The following is a 13,950-nucleotide window of genomic DNA, read 5'->3' as shown; positions in this document are numbered from 1 at the left end:
TTCTTTGTCGAAAATCAGCAAGTCATCCATATATTGAGTTAGATACTCTTCGGTTTCAGGACCAAATACAGCATGCATGGCAGCTATGAAAATTGACACAGCACTAGAGATACCAAAAGGCATTCGAGCAAACATCCACTGACGTCCTTTATAGGAGAAGGCAGTACATGGTTGGCAGTCAGTTTTTACAGGGATCTGTAAATATCCAGAAGCCAGATCCAGATTTGTAAAGTAACGAGCACCTTTAAATTTTTGTAAGGCATCCGAAATGGGCTCAACTGAATTTCGTGGAACACGTACAATTTTATTCAAATTTCTGAAGTCAATGCATGGGCGTACTGTACCGTCAGGCTTGTCGACTACAATTAAAGGGTTCAAGTAAGGGGAATTACAAGGCATTATAACACCCCATTGTCTCCACTTTTCTAATTCTTCCTCCAGGAGTTTCCTTTTTGCTATAGGTATGGGATATGGAGATCGATACACAGGTTCTGTGGTGGTGAGTTCAATCTCACACTGGAAGTTTTTTAATAGTACCTGGTCTCTCGGAAAATACATCTCTATGCTTCAATAAGACTTCTTTCAATTGGCTTCTACCCCTTTCGCATAAAATCTCATTCGCATTGACCTTCTGCAGAATGTCGTCAGGACTAGCCGTCCACTGATCGACATGGGAATCTTCACGGACATTTCTTACATACGTCCCTTTCGAAGATCCATTATTCACGAGGTCCTGCTCTACCGGAACTCCGTCTACGGTGAGGGATAACTTCTCGCGCTGTAGGTCAATTCCTGCTTCATATTTCCTGAGGAATGGGTAGCCCAAAATAAAGTCAGCTTCGAGACCCTTCAAGACAAACATGTCCTCCAATAAATTTCTTCCAGCAATCTCCAGATATACTTGTCTACATCCCACAACTCTAGTTTTGTTTCTCCCAGTGAAATCAGTCAGCCTAACATCTGGACAAGTTTGTAACTGCAATGACGGCAGCTTCTCTTTAATCTTCTTCCAAATGGCGTAGCTCATGAGATTACATTCGCTGCCAGTGTCCAGAACACAAATAAAATCGATGCCTGTTACAGTTGCTTTAATTAACGGAGCCCTGGGTAGTTTTTCCTTTCCAACTGCCTGTTGTGCTCTCTCTAAACTTTGTTCTCCTTCATTGAGAGTCAGCACAACAAAAAGATGATTATCTTCACTATCTATAACGCTGTCATCGGTTCCCAGAAAAGTCCAAGATTTTAGCCCAACCGTGATCGGGAACGAAGAATTCACGTTGGGCGACTGGCTAAATCCGACTGCATACCACTCGGATTAGCACTAGTCGATGGTGCCCAACAAAGGTCTCTTGTCATGTCGACACTTTGCCGTTGCTCGTTCGTCAAACGTGAAGCAGAAGGTTCAAACGGAGGTGCCGTCGCTCTGAAATTACTGGGTTCAGAGGCGTTACGTGAAGAGTCACGGGAATAGTCTTCTGGATCAGATCTGGAACGACGCGGCGCATGTGCGTAGTTGTTCCTGCCATCCCTTCTCGGAGGATTACGTCGTCTGTTGTAATTGGAATATCCATTCCTCTGGTTCTGCATAACTTGTCTGACTCTGGGTTGTTGGTTTCGACTCTGGGTTGTTGGTTTCCAATTCTATTTTGTCTGGGAGCATTTCCCTGGCCTGCACCTTCCCTATTCCACACAGGTTTCCAACTGTCCTGCTCTTCAAGCACCTCGAATCTTTTAAAAAAATCAGCAAGCTGTCGTACAGTTCGAGGAGAATTAGCCAAACTCAGACTGCGGGCTCTATATGGAAGCTGAGAGATAATTAAGTTCACTATCTCTGGTTCTACATAACGGGCAGACAGATTGCGGTAGGCTGAGTAAATGGACCATGCGTATTCTTCCATACTCATACCAAACTGCTTTGAATATCGACGAGATCTCACTGCTGTCAGCTGCCTTTCTTTGGCCTCTTCTGAAGCATATTGTTTGCGAAAACGACGGCAGAAATCAGAATAGGACTTGAACTCTAACTGGTTTGCTCGAAACCAATGCTCAGCCTGGCCTTTGAATAACCGAGGAATAATTTCCAATCGATATTCGTATGGAACTTGCATTAAATCAAAGTTGATATTGAGTTCTTTTAAATACTGTTCAGCATTCTGGGCTTCCAGGTCTCCCTTGAACTTGGACAAGGAATTAAGGTCTGCCATCCTTGGGGTTCCTGTCATCGCTGAGTTTGCGGTGGTGACTCATCTGACCCGCTTCTCACATTTCCATGCCTTCGTGTTCGCTTTCTGATATTCGCTTGATCCTGAGAGTACGAGCTGGTGCTGGGAACTGCTATCTTTCTTCCTTGCTAGACGTTTCCTCTTTGCCCCTTCTTCAAAACGACGATGCCGTGCCCTGGGAGATTCACGCTCTCTGTAACCTCTATCATCGCCCGAGAGACTAAAGGTAGGTGGAACTGCAGAGGCCACTTCATTAGCTCTTGAATCAGCAGTAACTCGTGGGCGACATACTTGTTTGTCTTTTCTAGTTCTCTCTCCACCTGTTCTATCCATTGCTTCATTTAGTTCAATGTTAATGGTTGGTAACACTGCACTCTCAGCAACCGCAGACGGGTGACCAGCTGTTCGAGATCCAGTTTCTGTTTCCGTTTGCCGGGAAACGTGCATAGTCTCTAACTGATTCTTAAGTTGTTCTACCTGAGTCTTTATTTCCTCAACATCCTTGCTTCTTTGAGACACAACGACGGAAATCTGACTAATATTTTCTTGGACCTCAGCCCGGAACTGTATTTTGTCAGTCTCGGCCTCAGCCAATATCTGTTCCATCGTCAGCTGTTTTTCAATAATCTTATTGCACTCCTCAGTAAATCTCGAATTAATATCCTCTACATCGATGCGAACACTTTCCGTGGCTTTATTAACATCGGCTGCCAAGCTACGCTGGAACTCATCAAAGTCCATCTCTCTAGCCTGCCGAATTTCTTCAGAGAATCGGGCCCTAGTATTCTCGTTCTCAGACTTTAGTTGTTGTATTTCACAGGCCATCTCGCCTATTTCAGCTCTTAAAGCTTTCATAGATTCATCGTGCTGCTTACCGATATCATCCTTTAATAGCGCACATTGTCTACAGATATCAGCTTTCAGTGCTTCAGACTGTTTGCTAATATCAGCCTTCAAGTTATTAATGGAATCAGCTTGCTGTTTAATGTCAGCCTGCAATGTTTCAGACTGTTTGCTAATATCAGCCTTCAAGTTATTAATGGAATCAGCTTGCTGTTTAATGTCAGCCTGCAATGTTTCAGACTGTTTGCACATATCAGCTTTGATATCAGCTTTCAGTGCTTCAGACTGTTTGCTAATATCAGCCTGTAATGTTTCCATACTTTCAACTTGTTGCTTGCTAATTCCTTCAATCATGGCTTTTAAAGCTTCAAACATATTTAATGGATCAGAGGTAATAGTTGTAGACAATGATTCACATTCTTTACAAACGAAATCGGTAGCTTCGTGGCTTTCAGATCGAACATCTAAGCCACAACATTCATAATGTAGAAACTTTGTACATTTCTTGCACACAGATGTGGGTTTATCTTTATCAACGTTCCGACAACAATCGGGAACATTAAGCTCTGAACTAGAAGCAAGATTTTTATTTGCGCTACGCAAATGTTTTCTTTCCATTTCAACGAAGTAGTTCTGTGCTTTTCTACAAATATAAAAGTTTAGTGCTCTTGCACAATGAATTTCAACTTTAAACAATTGTCTTGCCCTTGTACACTACAGAATCGAGCAACACGTTGAGCTGCCATTTGATACGTTCTATTAAAGGTCTGCCAAATTACCTCAGGCGTCGTATTATTTTACTATTAATATTAACTTAATAATACTCAGCGGTGAACGATGAGACTCGGTGAAGTACACAGACTCCTCTCAGGTACAGGGATAGTGTTAGGCAAAGACAATATTCACAGCACAGAGAAATAAAACCACATTACTGCTGTATATATAAATTGAAAAGTTTTATTTTTATTTAATGCAATTATAATGCAACTATACTTGAGACGAAGGCGAGGATTTCGCTTTGTCGATGAATTGACTCAATTAAAACGCATAAAACTCGATGCGTGGCTATCGGCAAGCCTATGATTGCATAGACCTAGCTTGCGCCCCGAACTACCACACCAAGAGATATGCAATGATAACTGAGCCAATATTTACTCTTTAACCTTTTATTTCTAGATTAATCTTTAGGCTAACTTTATTATTTGATGTGGAATGGTTGCAGTATTGTGCGTATCATCAATGCATGGCTATCGGCGTACCTATGTTCACATAGGCCTAGCTTGCGCCCCGAACTACCATACCAGGATGTATGCACAACACCGAGGAGTTCTTTTTAAGTTTAAAACCTTCGTCGATCCGTGGCGAAAGTGTGTTGATTCTTACGCGACATCCTCGCTTTTATACTATTTTCGAGAACACAGATTAAAGTACAGATGAATCACTCACTATCTACAAAAGGATACTATCAACAAGACTGACATCTATACATCTTTAGAAATACAAATTCGTATACGGCACTCTTGCAAACAAAGATACATTAAATTACTCATAACAGAGCATAAAATACAATAAACATTAAACAAAAGATATATATTACAAACAAGGTGAATTATTACCTTTAATAACAAAGAAATTACGCTTTCTTTTACAAAAATAAATACATTAGTGACATATCTTCTACTGATGACGTCACATAACAATGTGGATCATATCAAACTTTGTTCTACTTTCACGACATTTCAATAAAATGTACTCAATTCTCCTTTATAATGTTGTATACATAGAAAAATGTATTGTAAAAGTTGATCGTCACAGGTGAAACTATGTGGCTTGCCCACAGACGGAAGTGACTGATATGTGCTACCACATTTCAGAATGATAAGCCTTGTTCATTCAAATGTTTTATCTAAATATTTCAGACTTTTTGTTTCTTGGTTATATGTTCATATTATTTCTGTTAAAAGTCTATTTTTAGCATGATTCGAGAAAAATATCCTGAAAAAAAACCCACTGTGACTTGCACCACATTAATTATTTTGAGTATTATAAGCTTGGCTAAGCCTTTATTTTTACAAGTTTTCTCAAACTTAACTATTCTAGAACCTCATAATTATTTAAAGCATTTTGAGTGTTTTTTTCAAGGTGGGTTTTTCCGGAAAAAAAAAAAACACATGAGGAAAACTGGGCTGGGCTCACCTGTGCCAACCCTGCTATGAATCCCCTAGCTTCGCTGATTTTTTTTGTTCATGTCATTGAATTGTCTCTGTAAGTGCTACTGCAATGAGATCTGTTGCCTTCAAACACTGAAGGCATTGATAGTGCCTAGTTTCTCCCAGCGTAGAGTTGTAAACATACTATTTGGCATGCATGGAAGATGTACTAGAGCAATGGCACGGTATGCCAGAGACTCACGTTTGTGTCCCGGTCGTGCCTTCATTTTTTGCTGAAATTTCTACAAAGTACATCTCCTGTGTTTGCCAAACTAAGGTTACACAGGCTAGTAGTTACTGACAACTATCATGCTTCTTTTTAAGTGCTGTATAATCCAGTTAAATTGTGTTTGCAATGCACAGTCGTAGAGCCATAACAGTACTACATTTTAAATATTTTTTTTATTCACATCAGTTTATTGTGGGGTCCACAGAGGCTCTTCAAATATTTTTGCTTTAAATACAAGTTCTTCTCTGATTTTGTTCTTTTATGTTGTGCCCTTTTGTTTCAGGTTGGGTGTGCTATGCTGAGAAAACTCATGGCCAATTTGTACTTCCACACATTAGCACAACAAAGTCTCCGCAGCAAATAATGGGTTCCATAGTGAAATATTATCTGGGTCTAAGAGAAGGGAAGAAGCCAAGTGAAATTTATCATGTGACACTAATGCCTTGCTATGACAAAAAGCTAGAGGCGTCAAGAGAAGATTTTTACAATGATGTGTACCAAACACGGGATGTGGATTGTGTTATTACTGCAAGTAAGTTCTTAGTAATTGTGACCTTTAAGGGCTGTGACCTTTTTATGACTCATGATGTTTTCAAGTGTAAAGGTTGTAGAAGAAAATTAAGTTGTTTTTCTGTTTGCGTATGGCTTTTACACTTTTTCTTTGGGAGCATCAAGGTCTTGTAGGGAGCGAAATGTTTTCCCATGCCATAAAGCACAATTACAAGAAAGAAAATGTAAATTTTACAATAGAATTTCTCTATGGGCCCCACAATAAACTGAAGTGGGGGTATTATTACACTGAAAATCCTACTGCAGTAGATCATTGGAAAAAAAAAGTTTAAATGCTATATTGGAATTCTTATAAAAAAATAAGCAGAGTTTAAATACAGAGAAACTAATACTCACTTTTTCTGCGAAACTGTTTTATTTGTAGTTCTATTAATTTCAATGGCCACTGCCACCATCCTCGTTAGAACTTGTGGCGCTGTTGCTTGGTGTGCTTCTATTCTTCTTAGTTTTCTGGCTGTTGTCAACCGTCCGTCTGCATCCATGTCATCTGACATGCCTGGCGTTAACTGTTGTAGTAGGGGAAAGCAGAGTTTGTTCAAAAAAGTAATATTTTTCTGGAGATTTATGTACTCAGAGTAAGAACTTACTTTTCCCTGAAACTGGGTCTTAGTTGTTCTATTTTAGTAGCCACTGCCTCCATCATTTGGGGACTCGCTCTACTGTTTAGTGAGCTTCCAGTTTGTGTTTTGCTGCAAGCTGCTTGGCTAGCAGAAGGTTACCATAGGCACTGAGGCACACAGAACATGAGAAACTTGCTTGAATGAGAAAAAGTATAGGTTGCTTCTTGGGATGTACTCTTCGCAACACCTTATTTGTCCGCCTTGAAAAAATTGAAAGTCCTGAATTCGTAAATTTAGCAACATAGCACTTCAGAGCCAACAAATCGTATCGAATTTAGCAACAGATTTTCTATCTAGATGAAAACGCTCTTGTGAATATTTGTCATTCTTTCACATTCCATGAAGTAAGAAACCCTAAACCAGTATCATAATATGCAACTAAATAGAAAATAGAGGAATTTATGTGCCGTTTGAAACATTGAACTGGTTCTCCACCACCTGGAGAAAATTTACATAACATTTGAATGCAATGAATCAAATTTCTCTTGATTTTAGGGAAAATTACAGTAAAGATAATGGTGTTATAAGTAAAGATACCTTGCACAATTCCGGACTATTCTGCAAAGTGTGTCTTTTCCTTGATCTGTGGCGAAAAATGTTTAGGAACTTCGGCTCAATGTTCTTTCAACTGAGATCAACTTGTTTGACAGAGTTTCACATTAACCAACTGCTCCAGGAGATTAGTAGACTGTCATCTTGTTATACCTTTTCGTAAAGAATGAACGTCACAAGTTCAAATCCCACCATCTCCTTATTCTTTTTTTTATTGTTATTTACCGAGTACAAAGTGTTGTGATAATGTAATATAAGATTATATTAAATCACTGTAAATATTTATGCTATGCATACCTCTGGGAATGTTTCTGCTCATCTTGATTTTTCAGTGATTGGCAGGATTTTTAGCAAGCCCTTTCTTTTCATTCAGCTGTCAAAAGTTATGTTAACGCACATTAATAATTTATATGTCATAAATATATGTTCTTAAACAGGATGTTTTAATCAAGGTGTCCTGGGTTTGGTATCCGATGGAGGCTCATTACACAGTGGTTCGGATTTCTGTTTAAACTGTAGGTCCAGTCCCAATTAGCCTTTCTTTGCATAAAGTAGACTTAAAGCAACAATACAAGCACACACAAATACGATGTTCTTTGCTTGTGCTCTTCGCTGCAGACCTAAAATATATGTCGGATTTTCCATGATACAACCACAAATTTTAAGCTATATGCAATGTTCGAAACTACCTACCTCAGACTACATCGCATGTTTCTGCACATTCCAAGTTACCTTTTTTCTTACTACGATTAAAATGTTCGTCCGGAAATACTAGACGTAAATTGCATAAATATCAATGGAAATTCTCGTCCAAAGCCGTTTACATTCCGAAAAAGAAATTGCAAAGAAGCAGGTTTGAACCCACAACCTTCCATTTCACAAGTGAAAATGACCTCCCCCTACACCACACCATTCACGATATTTTAAGCACTCGCTTCGAGGGATGAAGACATACATTTCTGTTGTGGTGTAGTGCAGTATGAAGTGGAAAGTTTTAGGTGGAAAATGTGTGCTTGAGCCATTAGAATAGCTGGAGATTGCTTGTAGGATTAAACATTATGACTAGGATTCTGAAGTTGATGACCTAAATAATATTAAAATATGCCCTATAGAATGACCTAAAAATGGTAAAGAATTATTGAAAAGTTATTTTCGCTGTGAAAATGAAATCAAGTTTCATTCATAAAAGAATAGTCGAGTAATTCGCTGAAGCCCGTTCTTTGGTGTTTGATACTACTGAAGCAAAGGGGAAAAGAGCAACTAAGTGCTAATGTAGTTTACTTCATGGTTACATAAAATATACCTCAAGGTTTTTCTTTATAAATCTTTCATCTCCTTTCAGAGTGGGCCTTCTGCGATACTGTAGTTGGCCAGCAACTGAAACTACAGTTGTTTTTTGTGTACACCAGAGTGTAATTTCACTTAATATTGCCACTAATTTTACTTTAAAATGAAAAATGAAATGCTTCACACAAAGTATTTTAATTCATTGCCAAACATTTTAGTTAAGAATAATATTATTCTTGTAAGTGCATTTAAAATTCACGAAACAAAAGGGGAGGAGAAAAATAAACCTCAATAAAGAAAAATGCAACAAAAAGTGTTAAAAATATTGAAAAATAACCTAATAGCCAAAAAAAGGCCGAAAAATGCAAAAGAAAAAAAAAGATGCAAAATAAATAGTGTTTTCTGATTCTAATTGAAGGGAAACAAACGTACATGTTTTTAAGGGTCAGAAAAAAAATAACTTTCATCAACTCCGGACCCTAATTACTAATTACGACCATTGAAAAAGTTGGAGGGAAGGAGGCAGCTTACATAAGTTTTCCTTGCTGAGGGATCGTATCGTCCCACATCTTCACTTTATAATACAGAAAAGATCAGGTTCACGTTTCGAAAATGGCTTGCAGTTTTCCACCACGAAAATAGGTTTTTCATAGTTTGAAGTTTGTTATGATTCATTGCAAGGTTTTCCATCGTTTTAATTTCACACATATTTTATATTTCATACATTCAATATCCTTCTCCTCTCTCTCTTCCTACAGTCTTTGGAGAAAGACTGAAGTTTCTTGGCAACCTGGGTCTGTTTCAACTGACTCCTTTTCGCTTTTCTGTTCCTATGTACAACAAACAAGAAAAATCTTCAGAATTGAATGATTGCTTGTTCAAAACACGGCAATTACACACAATTTACAAAATGTGACAAAACAACAACAGAAATGTACGTCATCCTTCCCTTTCAGTGTTTCTCGATTTTTGCTGAATTCGTTTCCACTTAAAAATTTTAAAATGAATTAGCTGGAGAAGAAGTAGCATGCTTTATCATCATGAGGGAGGTCGTTGGTTCGATTCTCCACCTAGGAAGGAATTTTTTTTCAGGAGTATATCGTTGGCCGAAAAGTTTATCCACTGTGCTAAAAATATAACATTAATCTCTGTTTCACGAGGTGAAAGGAAATAGTAAGAGGAAGTTATTTTGATGCTAGGAGGAAATTACATGCCACGTGAAATGCGCAGAATCAAGTTGGTGGTGGGTTTGAATATTGCAAAGTTAGTAGAGAAAGTTTTTTTTTTTTTTTTAGATCTGATACTCGTACTTTCTGTTGAAGTTAAACAAATATTTTGGATACAAAGCAGTGGCGAATTAATGATCATTCTCAGCTTTTTGATTTTTTGTTTGTTAGTATATTTTTATCGCATCGGCCTCCATCGCAATAACCATTTATTTAGCAGCCTGTGTTAATTGCCGATTTACTATTACAACAGTCATTACAGTAATGCACTACATCACTCTTCAATATAATTGTATGTGTATGTGTTAGTATATCGAAATATCAATATTTTAGGTGTCAGTGAAGAACATAGACAATACATAACTTAAATAACATTACATGCAGCATCCACAATACATACATGTGAATTAATATTGATGTGTGTGTTAACACAACTTATGAAGATTAGCTAAAAGAAATAAGCTTTAACCTTAAAGGGAGAAAATGCGCAGAAATGTCCATCAGATTAATTTTTCAAATGTTCTAAAATCAACGGTCTGTTCAGCGAAACAAAAAAAAAAGGAGATGGTGGGATTTGAACCTGTGACCTTTTATGTATGATGAAAAATAAGGATACCAGCATCTAACCAACTGCTCTACATTAACTTACTGACAACATACCCTTAAAAACACATTGACGTTTATTAAAACACTCATTTCCTCCAGGTGGAGAAAAACTCTATTCAGTGTTTCAAACCCCTCTGATTTCAAGTCAAGCAAGCAGAATCGTAAAAATTCCTCAAAGTTATTTATCTAATTTATTATTCTGGGTTATAGTTTCTAAGTTCATGGAATATGCAAAATTGAAAACCTCTCTGCAGCGTTTTTTTCCTAGTGGAGGAACCAACTCGAAGTTGACTACTCACAGCTGGCTCTGAAGTGCAATGTTGCTACGTTTATGAATTCGAGATTTAGAATTCTTTTGGGGCGGTCAAATAAGATGTTGCAAAGAGTACATTCTTATTTTGTATTTTATATATGCTTCTAAAGAAAGATTCAAATTTGAAATTTTAAAGATTTTAACACCGAATAGAATAGAATGGTCTTTATTTAAGCAGGTGTGTTTTGGCCTCATGGGCTGTTCTAAAACCAACCCTTGTCAGAGATACAATAAATGAATAAAAACAAAGAAAGAGAAGAAAAAACATAATGATCATGATAATACATTAAGGATAATAATAAGATTATACATTGATAAAATAATACATTGTATGATATATGATATGATTTGATTTATTTCATTCTGTTGACCATTGTTGTTGTTTTCCACACATGGTATGGAACATGTTATTAGATTACAGTTTATAATTATTTTCAAGTAGGTACAAGATATTATACATATTATACATAACATTTAAAAACAATGATTACATTTAATTGATTTGATTAAGGATTCTTGGAGTTCTTCTTGTTTTTGCTAATGTTAGTTACAAGGTACGTTTACATTGATTTACATACACACAATAGATGAAATCAATACATAGGAGTTCATTCAAGATGCGTCAATTTGCAATTTATTGTCAGGTGCTCTTTAACAGAATAAAAAGAATAATCTAGTAGGTATTTTTTACATGCTTTTTATATGAGGTAGCCAATTGTATTGTTTTTATGTCACTTGGAAGCAGGGACCTGTAACGTAACGCAATTCATTGGTATTTGTCACCGTTCCACGTTATTTCCATACCGGGTACCGCGTACTGGCCCAAGTGCCGTGGACCATTCCAAGGAAAATACCAGAACCACTTAGTAAGGCGAACAGTAACGCTTCTGCTATACCGTTCCGTTTGTACCCGAGAGTGCTTCGGGGACGACAGCTTTGGGTACACAGAGTGGAACGTTAAAATACCCGTACCAGAAAGCATGGAACTTGTTCCTTCTCTGAATGCCGGTTCCGTTACGGTACGTACCTCTTCTTAGAATCATACCGGTACAAATTCATGTTGGGTATACCTGAAACTTTGGGATCAGGTACAATTGTAACAAAACCTATTTTCAACAAATCAAATGGGTATTGAATGGATCAGAAAATATATGTCACGTAACTCTTCATTTTAAAACTTTCATTGTTGAATTCTTGAAAAATCGATAATAACTAATATTAATGGAGGTTGTAGGCTATATATATATCTATAAAAATAAATATTGAATCGTGAGATTTGTTATTAATAATGTTACTTTTATATAACCAATACACGTAATATTAGGGTGCAAGGTGATGCCAACATATTAACAAAAATCTTTTCAAGCAAGATATTGAGAGTTCGACATGATGATGGTTTATGTAATTAGAATATTACCAACTAATACATATGGAAAAAAGGGAAAGTTAATGTACGCCATATTGAGAAATGTTGCCATCTAAGTTACAGATCTTAAATTCGGGTTGACCTGGCATTGCCAATCAATATGATTTTGGTAAAACTGGAAATTAGACGCCATATTGAAAAATGTCACTTCTAAAGATAAAGAAGTAAAATTCGCTATGACGGTAGCTTATGCTAATTACAGTATGGCAAATCAACATGATTGTGGAAAACCGGAAGTTCATGGACGCCATATTGAAAAATGTTACCTCTTAAGATAGAGAAGTGAAATTCGGTTTGGTGGTAGATCTTGCTAGTTAGTGCATGTTAAATCAACATGATTGTGGAAAACCGGAAGTCGATGGACGCCATATTGAAAAATGTTACCTCTTAAGATAGAGAAGTGAAATTCGGTTTGGTGGTAGATCTTGCTAATTAGAGTTGACGAGCTGTATCTTTGCGGGTGAACTTTGACCAAACCCGGTTGCGCAGTAGCAAGGGGAGGAGCTTAGTCGCTGCACGTCCTTCTCCTTGAGTTCTGTCCTTGCTGTCGACCAATCAAACGCTAGTAGGTGGCAACTACGGATATCTCTCACTCTGTCTCTCTGAGCATAATAGCCAAGTTCGCCCGCAAAGATACAGCTCCTCAACTCTAGTGCATGTTAAATCTACATGATTGTGGAAAACCGGAAGTTGATGGACGGCATATTGAAAAATGTTACCTCTTAAGATAGAGAAGTGAAATTCGGTTTGACGGTAGCTTATGCTAATTAGAGTATGGCAAATCAACATGATTGTGAAAAACCGGAAGTTGATGGACGCCATATTGAAAAACGTTACTTCTTAAGATAGAGAAGTGAAATTCGGTTTGACGGTAGCTTATGCTAATTAGAGTATGGCAAATCAACATGATTATGGAAAATCGGACGTTATCGGAAAATTTTACTTTAATATTACTCTTTTCCTATGGTCATTGCTTATAGTACAGGGAGGTTATTTCAGTCGTTCACCGTCAGACCGTCGGCCGTCGAGCGCCTCCTTCATGCAACAGTTCCCGGCAAATTGACTTACAGGAAGCCCGTAACAGAAACCGCTTGCTTTGTAATGTTTCCACTTTTCACAATTACAGTTACAATTACAATTGAAATAAGCACGTACCTTGTCGCAAGGATGCTGGAAAAGGTGTATTCCCAAATACAAATATTCCTGGCACCTTATTTCTGACATCTAATCTTGGATTAGACATCGCTATTTTATCCTCAGTATGACAGAAATGGAAGAGAGCATCCCGGCAAATAAAGCAAACCGAAAGCGTAAAATGATATTTAAAAGTAATAATAATGATGATCACTAACCTCCTGTGTTATAAGAGATGTTTCAACAGCAATACAACACGTTTCTTAGGTTCAAGAGATCCTGTCTCTCGTAATTGCCTGACCACTTTTCTGCAAGAATTCGTTTTCACGTAATTATCGTACATAAAAACTCTTTGTTCAAGACTATATTTGTTTAGCGGCATAACTAATGAATGAATAACAATTAACACACAATAAAGCACTAGCACTGAATAAATGAATAAAACCGTATAAAAAACACGCGTACTGATAAACGCAAACAGAAGTGTGCATGAGGGTACGGTACACTCAGTACGTCTGGTAGCCGACAGTGTTGCTAACCATTTTTCGGCAATGTCCCTACAACTGACCAAATGTCCCTACGCCAAGTAAAGCGACTAAAAAAAACAACACCTCATGAGCATGCAAAACAGAAGATAAAATATACACATTTACTTACCAAATCTTTCTGCTCGGTGCTTCCACAATTAATGAAGGAGCGAATTTACAATACA

General features: G+C 37.5%; 1 protein-coding gene across 1 annotated transcript in view; it reads left to right on the top strand.

Moving 5' to 3' along the window:
- Window positions 1-13,950, top strand: part of LOC145993727 (putative cytosolic Fe-S cluster assembly factor GJ13047) — an 82,868-nt gene that overhangs the window by 24,472 nt on the left and 44,446 nt on the right. The window contains exon 6 of the mRNA XM_083129463.1: window positions 5,788-6,036. Coding sequence (XP_082985589.1) covers window positions 5,788-6,036 — 249 coding nt within the window. The remainder of the gene's footprint in view (window positions 1-5,787; window positions 6,037-13,950) is intronic.

Source organism: Lepisma saccharinum, chromosome 10, assembly GCF_977018435.1.
Source record: "Lepisma saccharinum chromosome 10, izLepSacc3.1, whole genome shotgun sequence".
Taxonomy (NCBI): Eukaryota; Metazoa; Arthropoda; class Insecta; order Zygentoma; family Lepismatidae; genus Lepisma; species Lepisma saccharinum.
The sequence above is the reverse complement of the archived record's forward strand: the minus strand, read 5'-3'. Positions and strand labels throughout refer to the sequence as shown.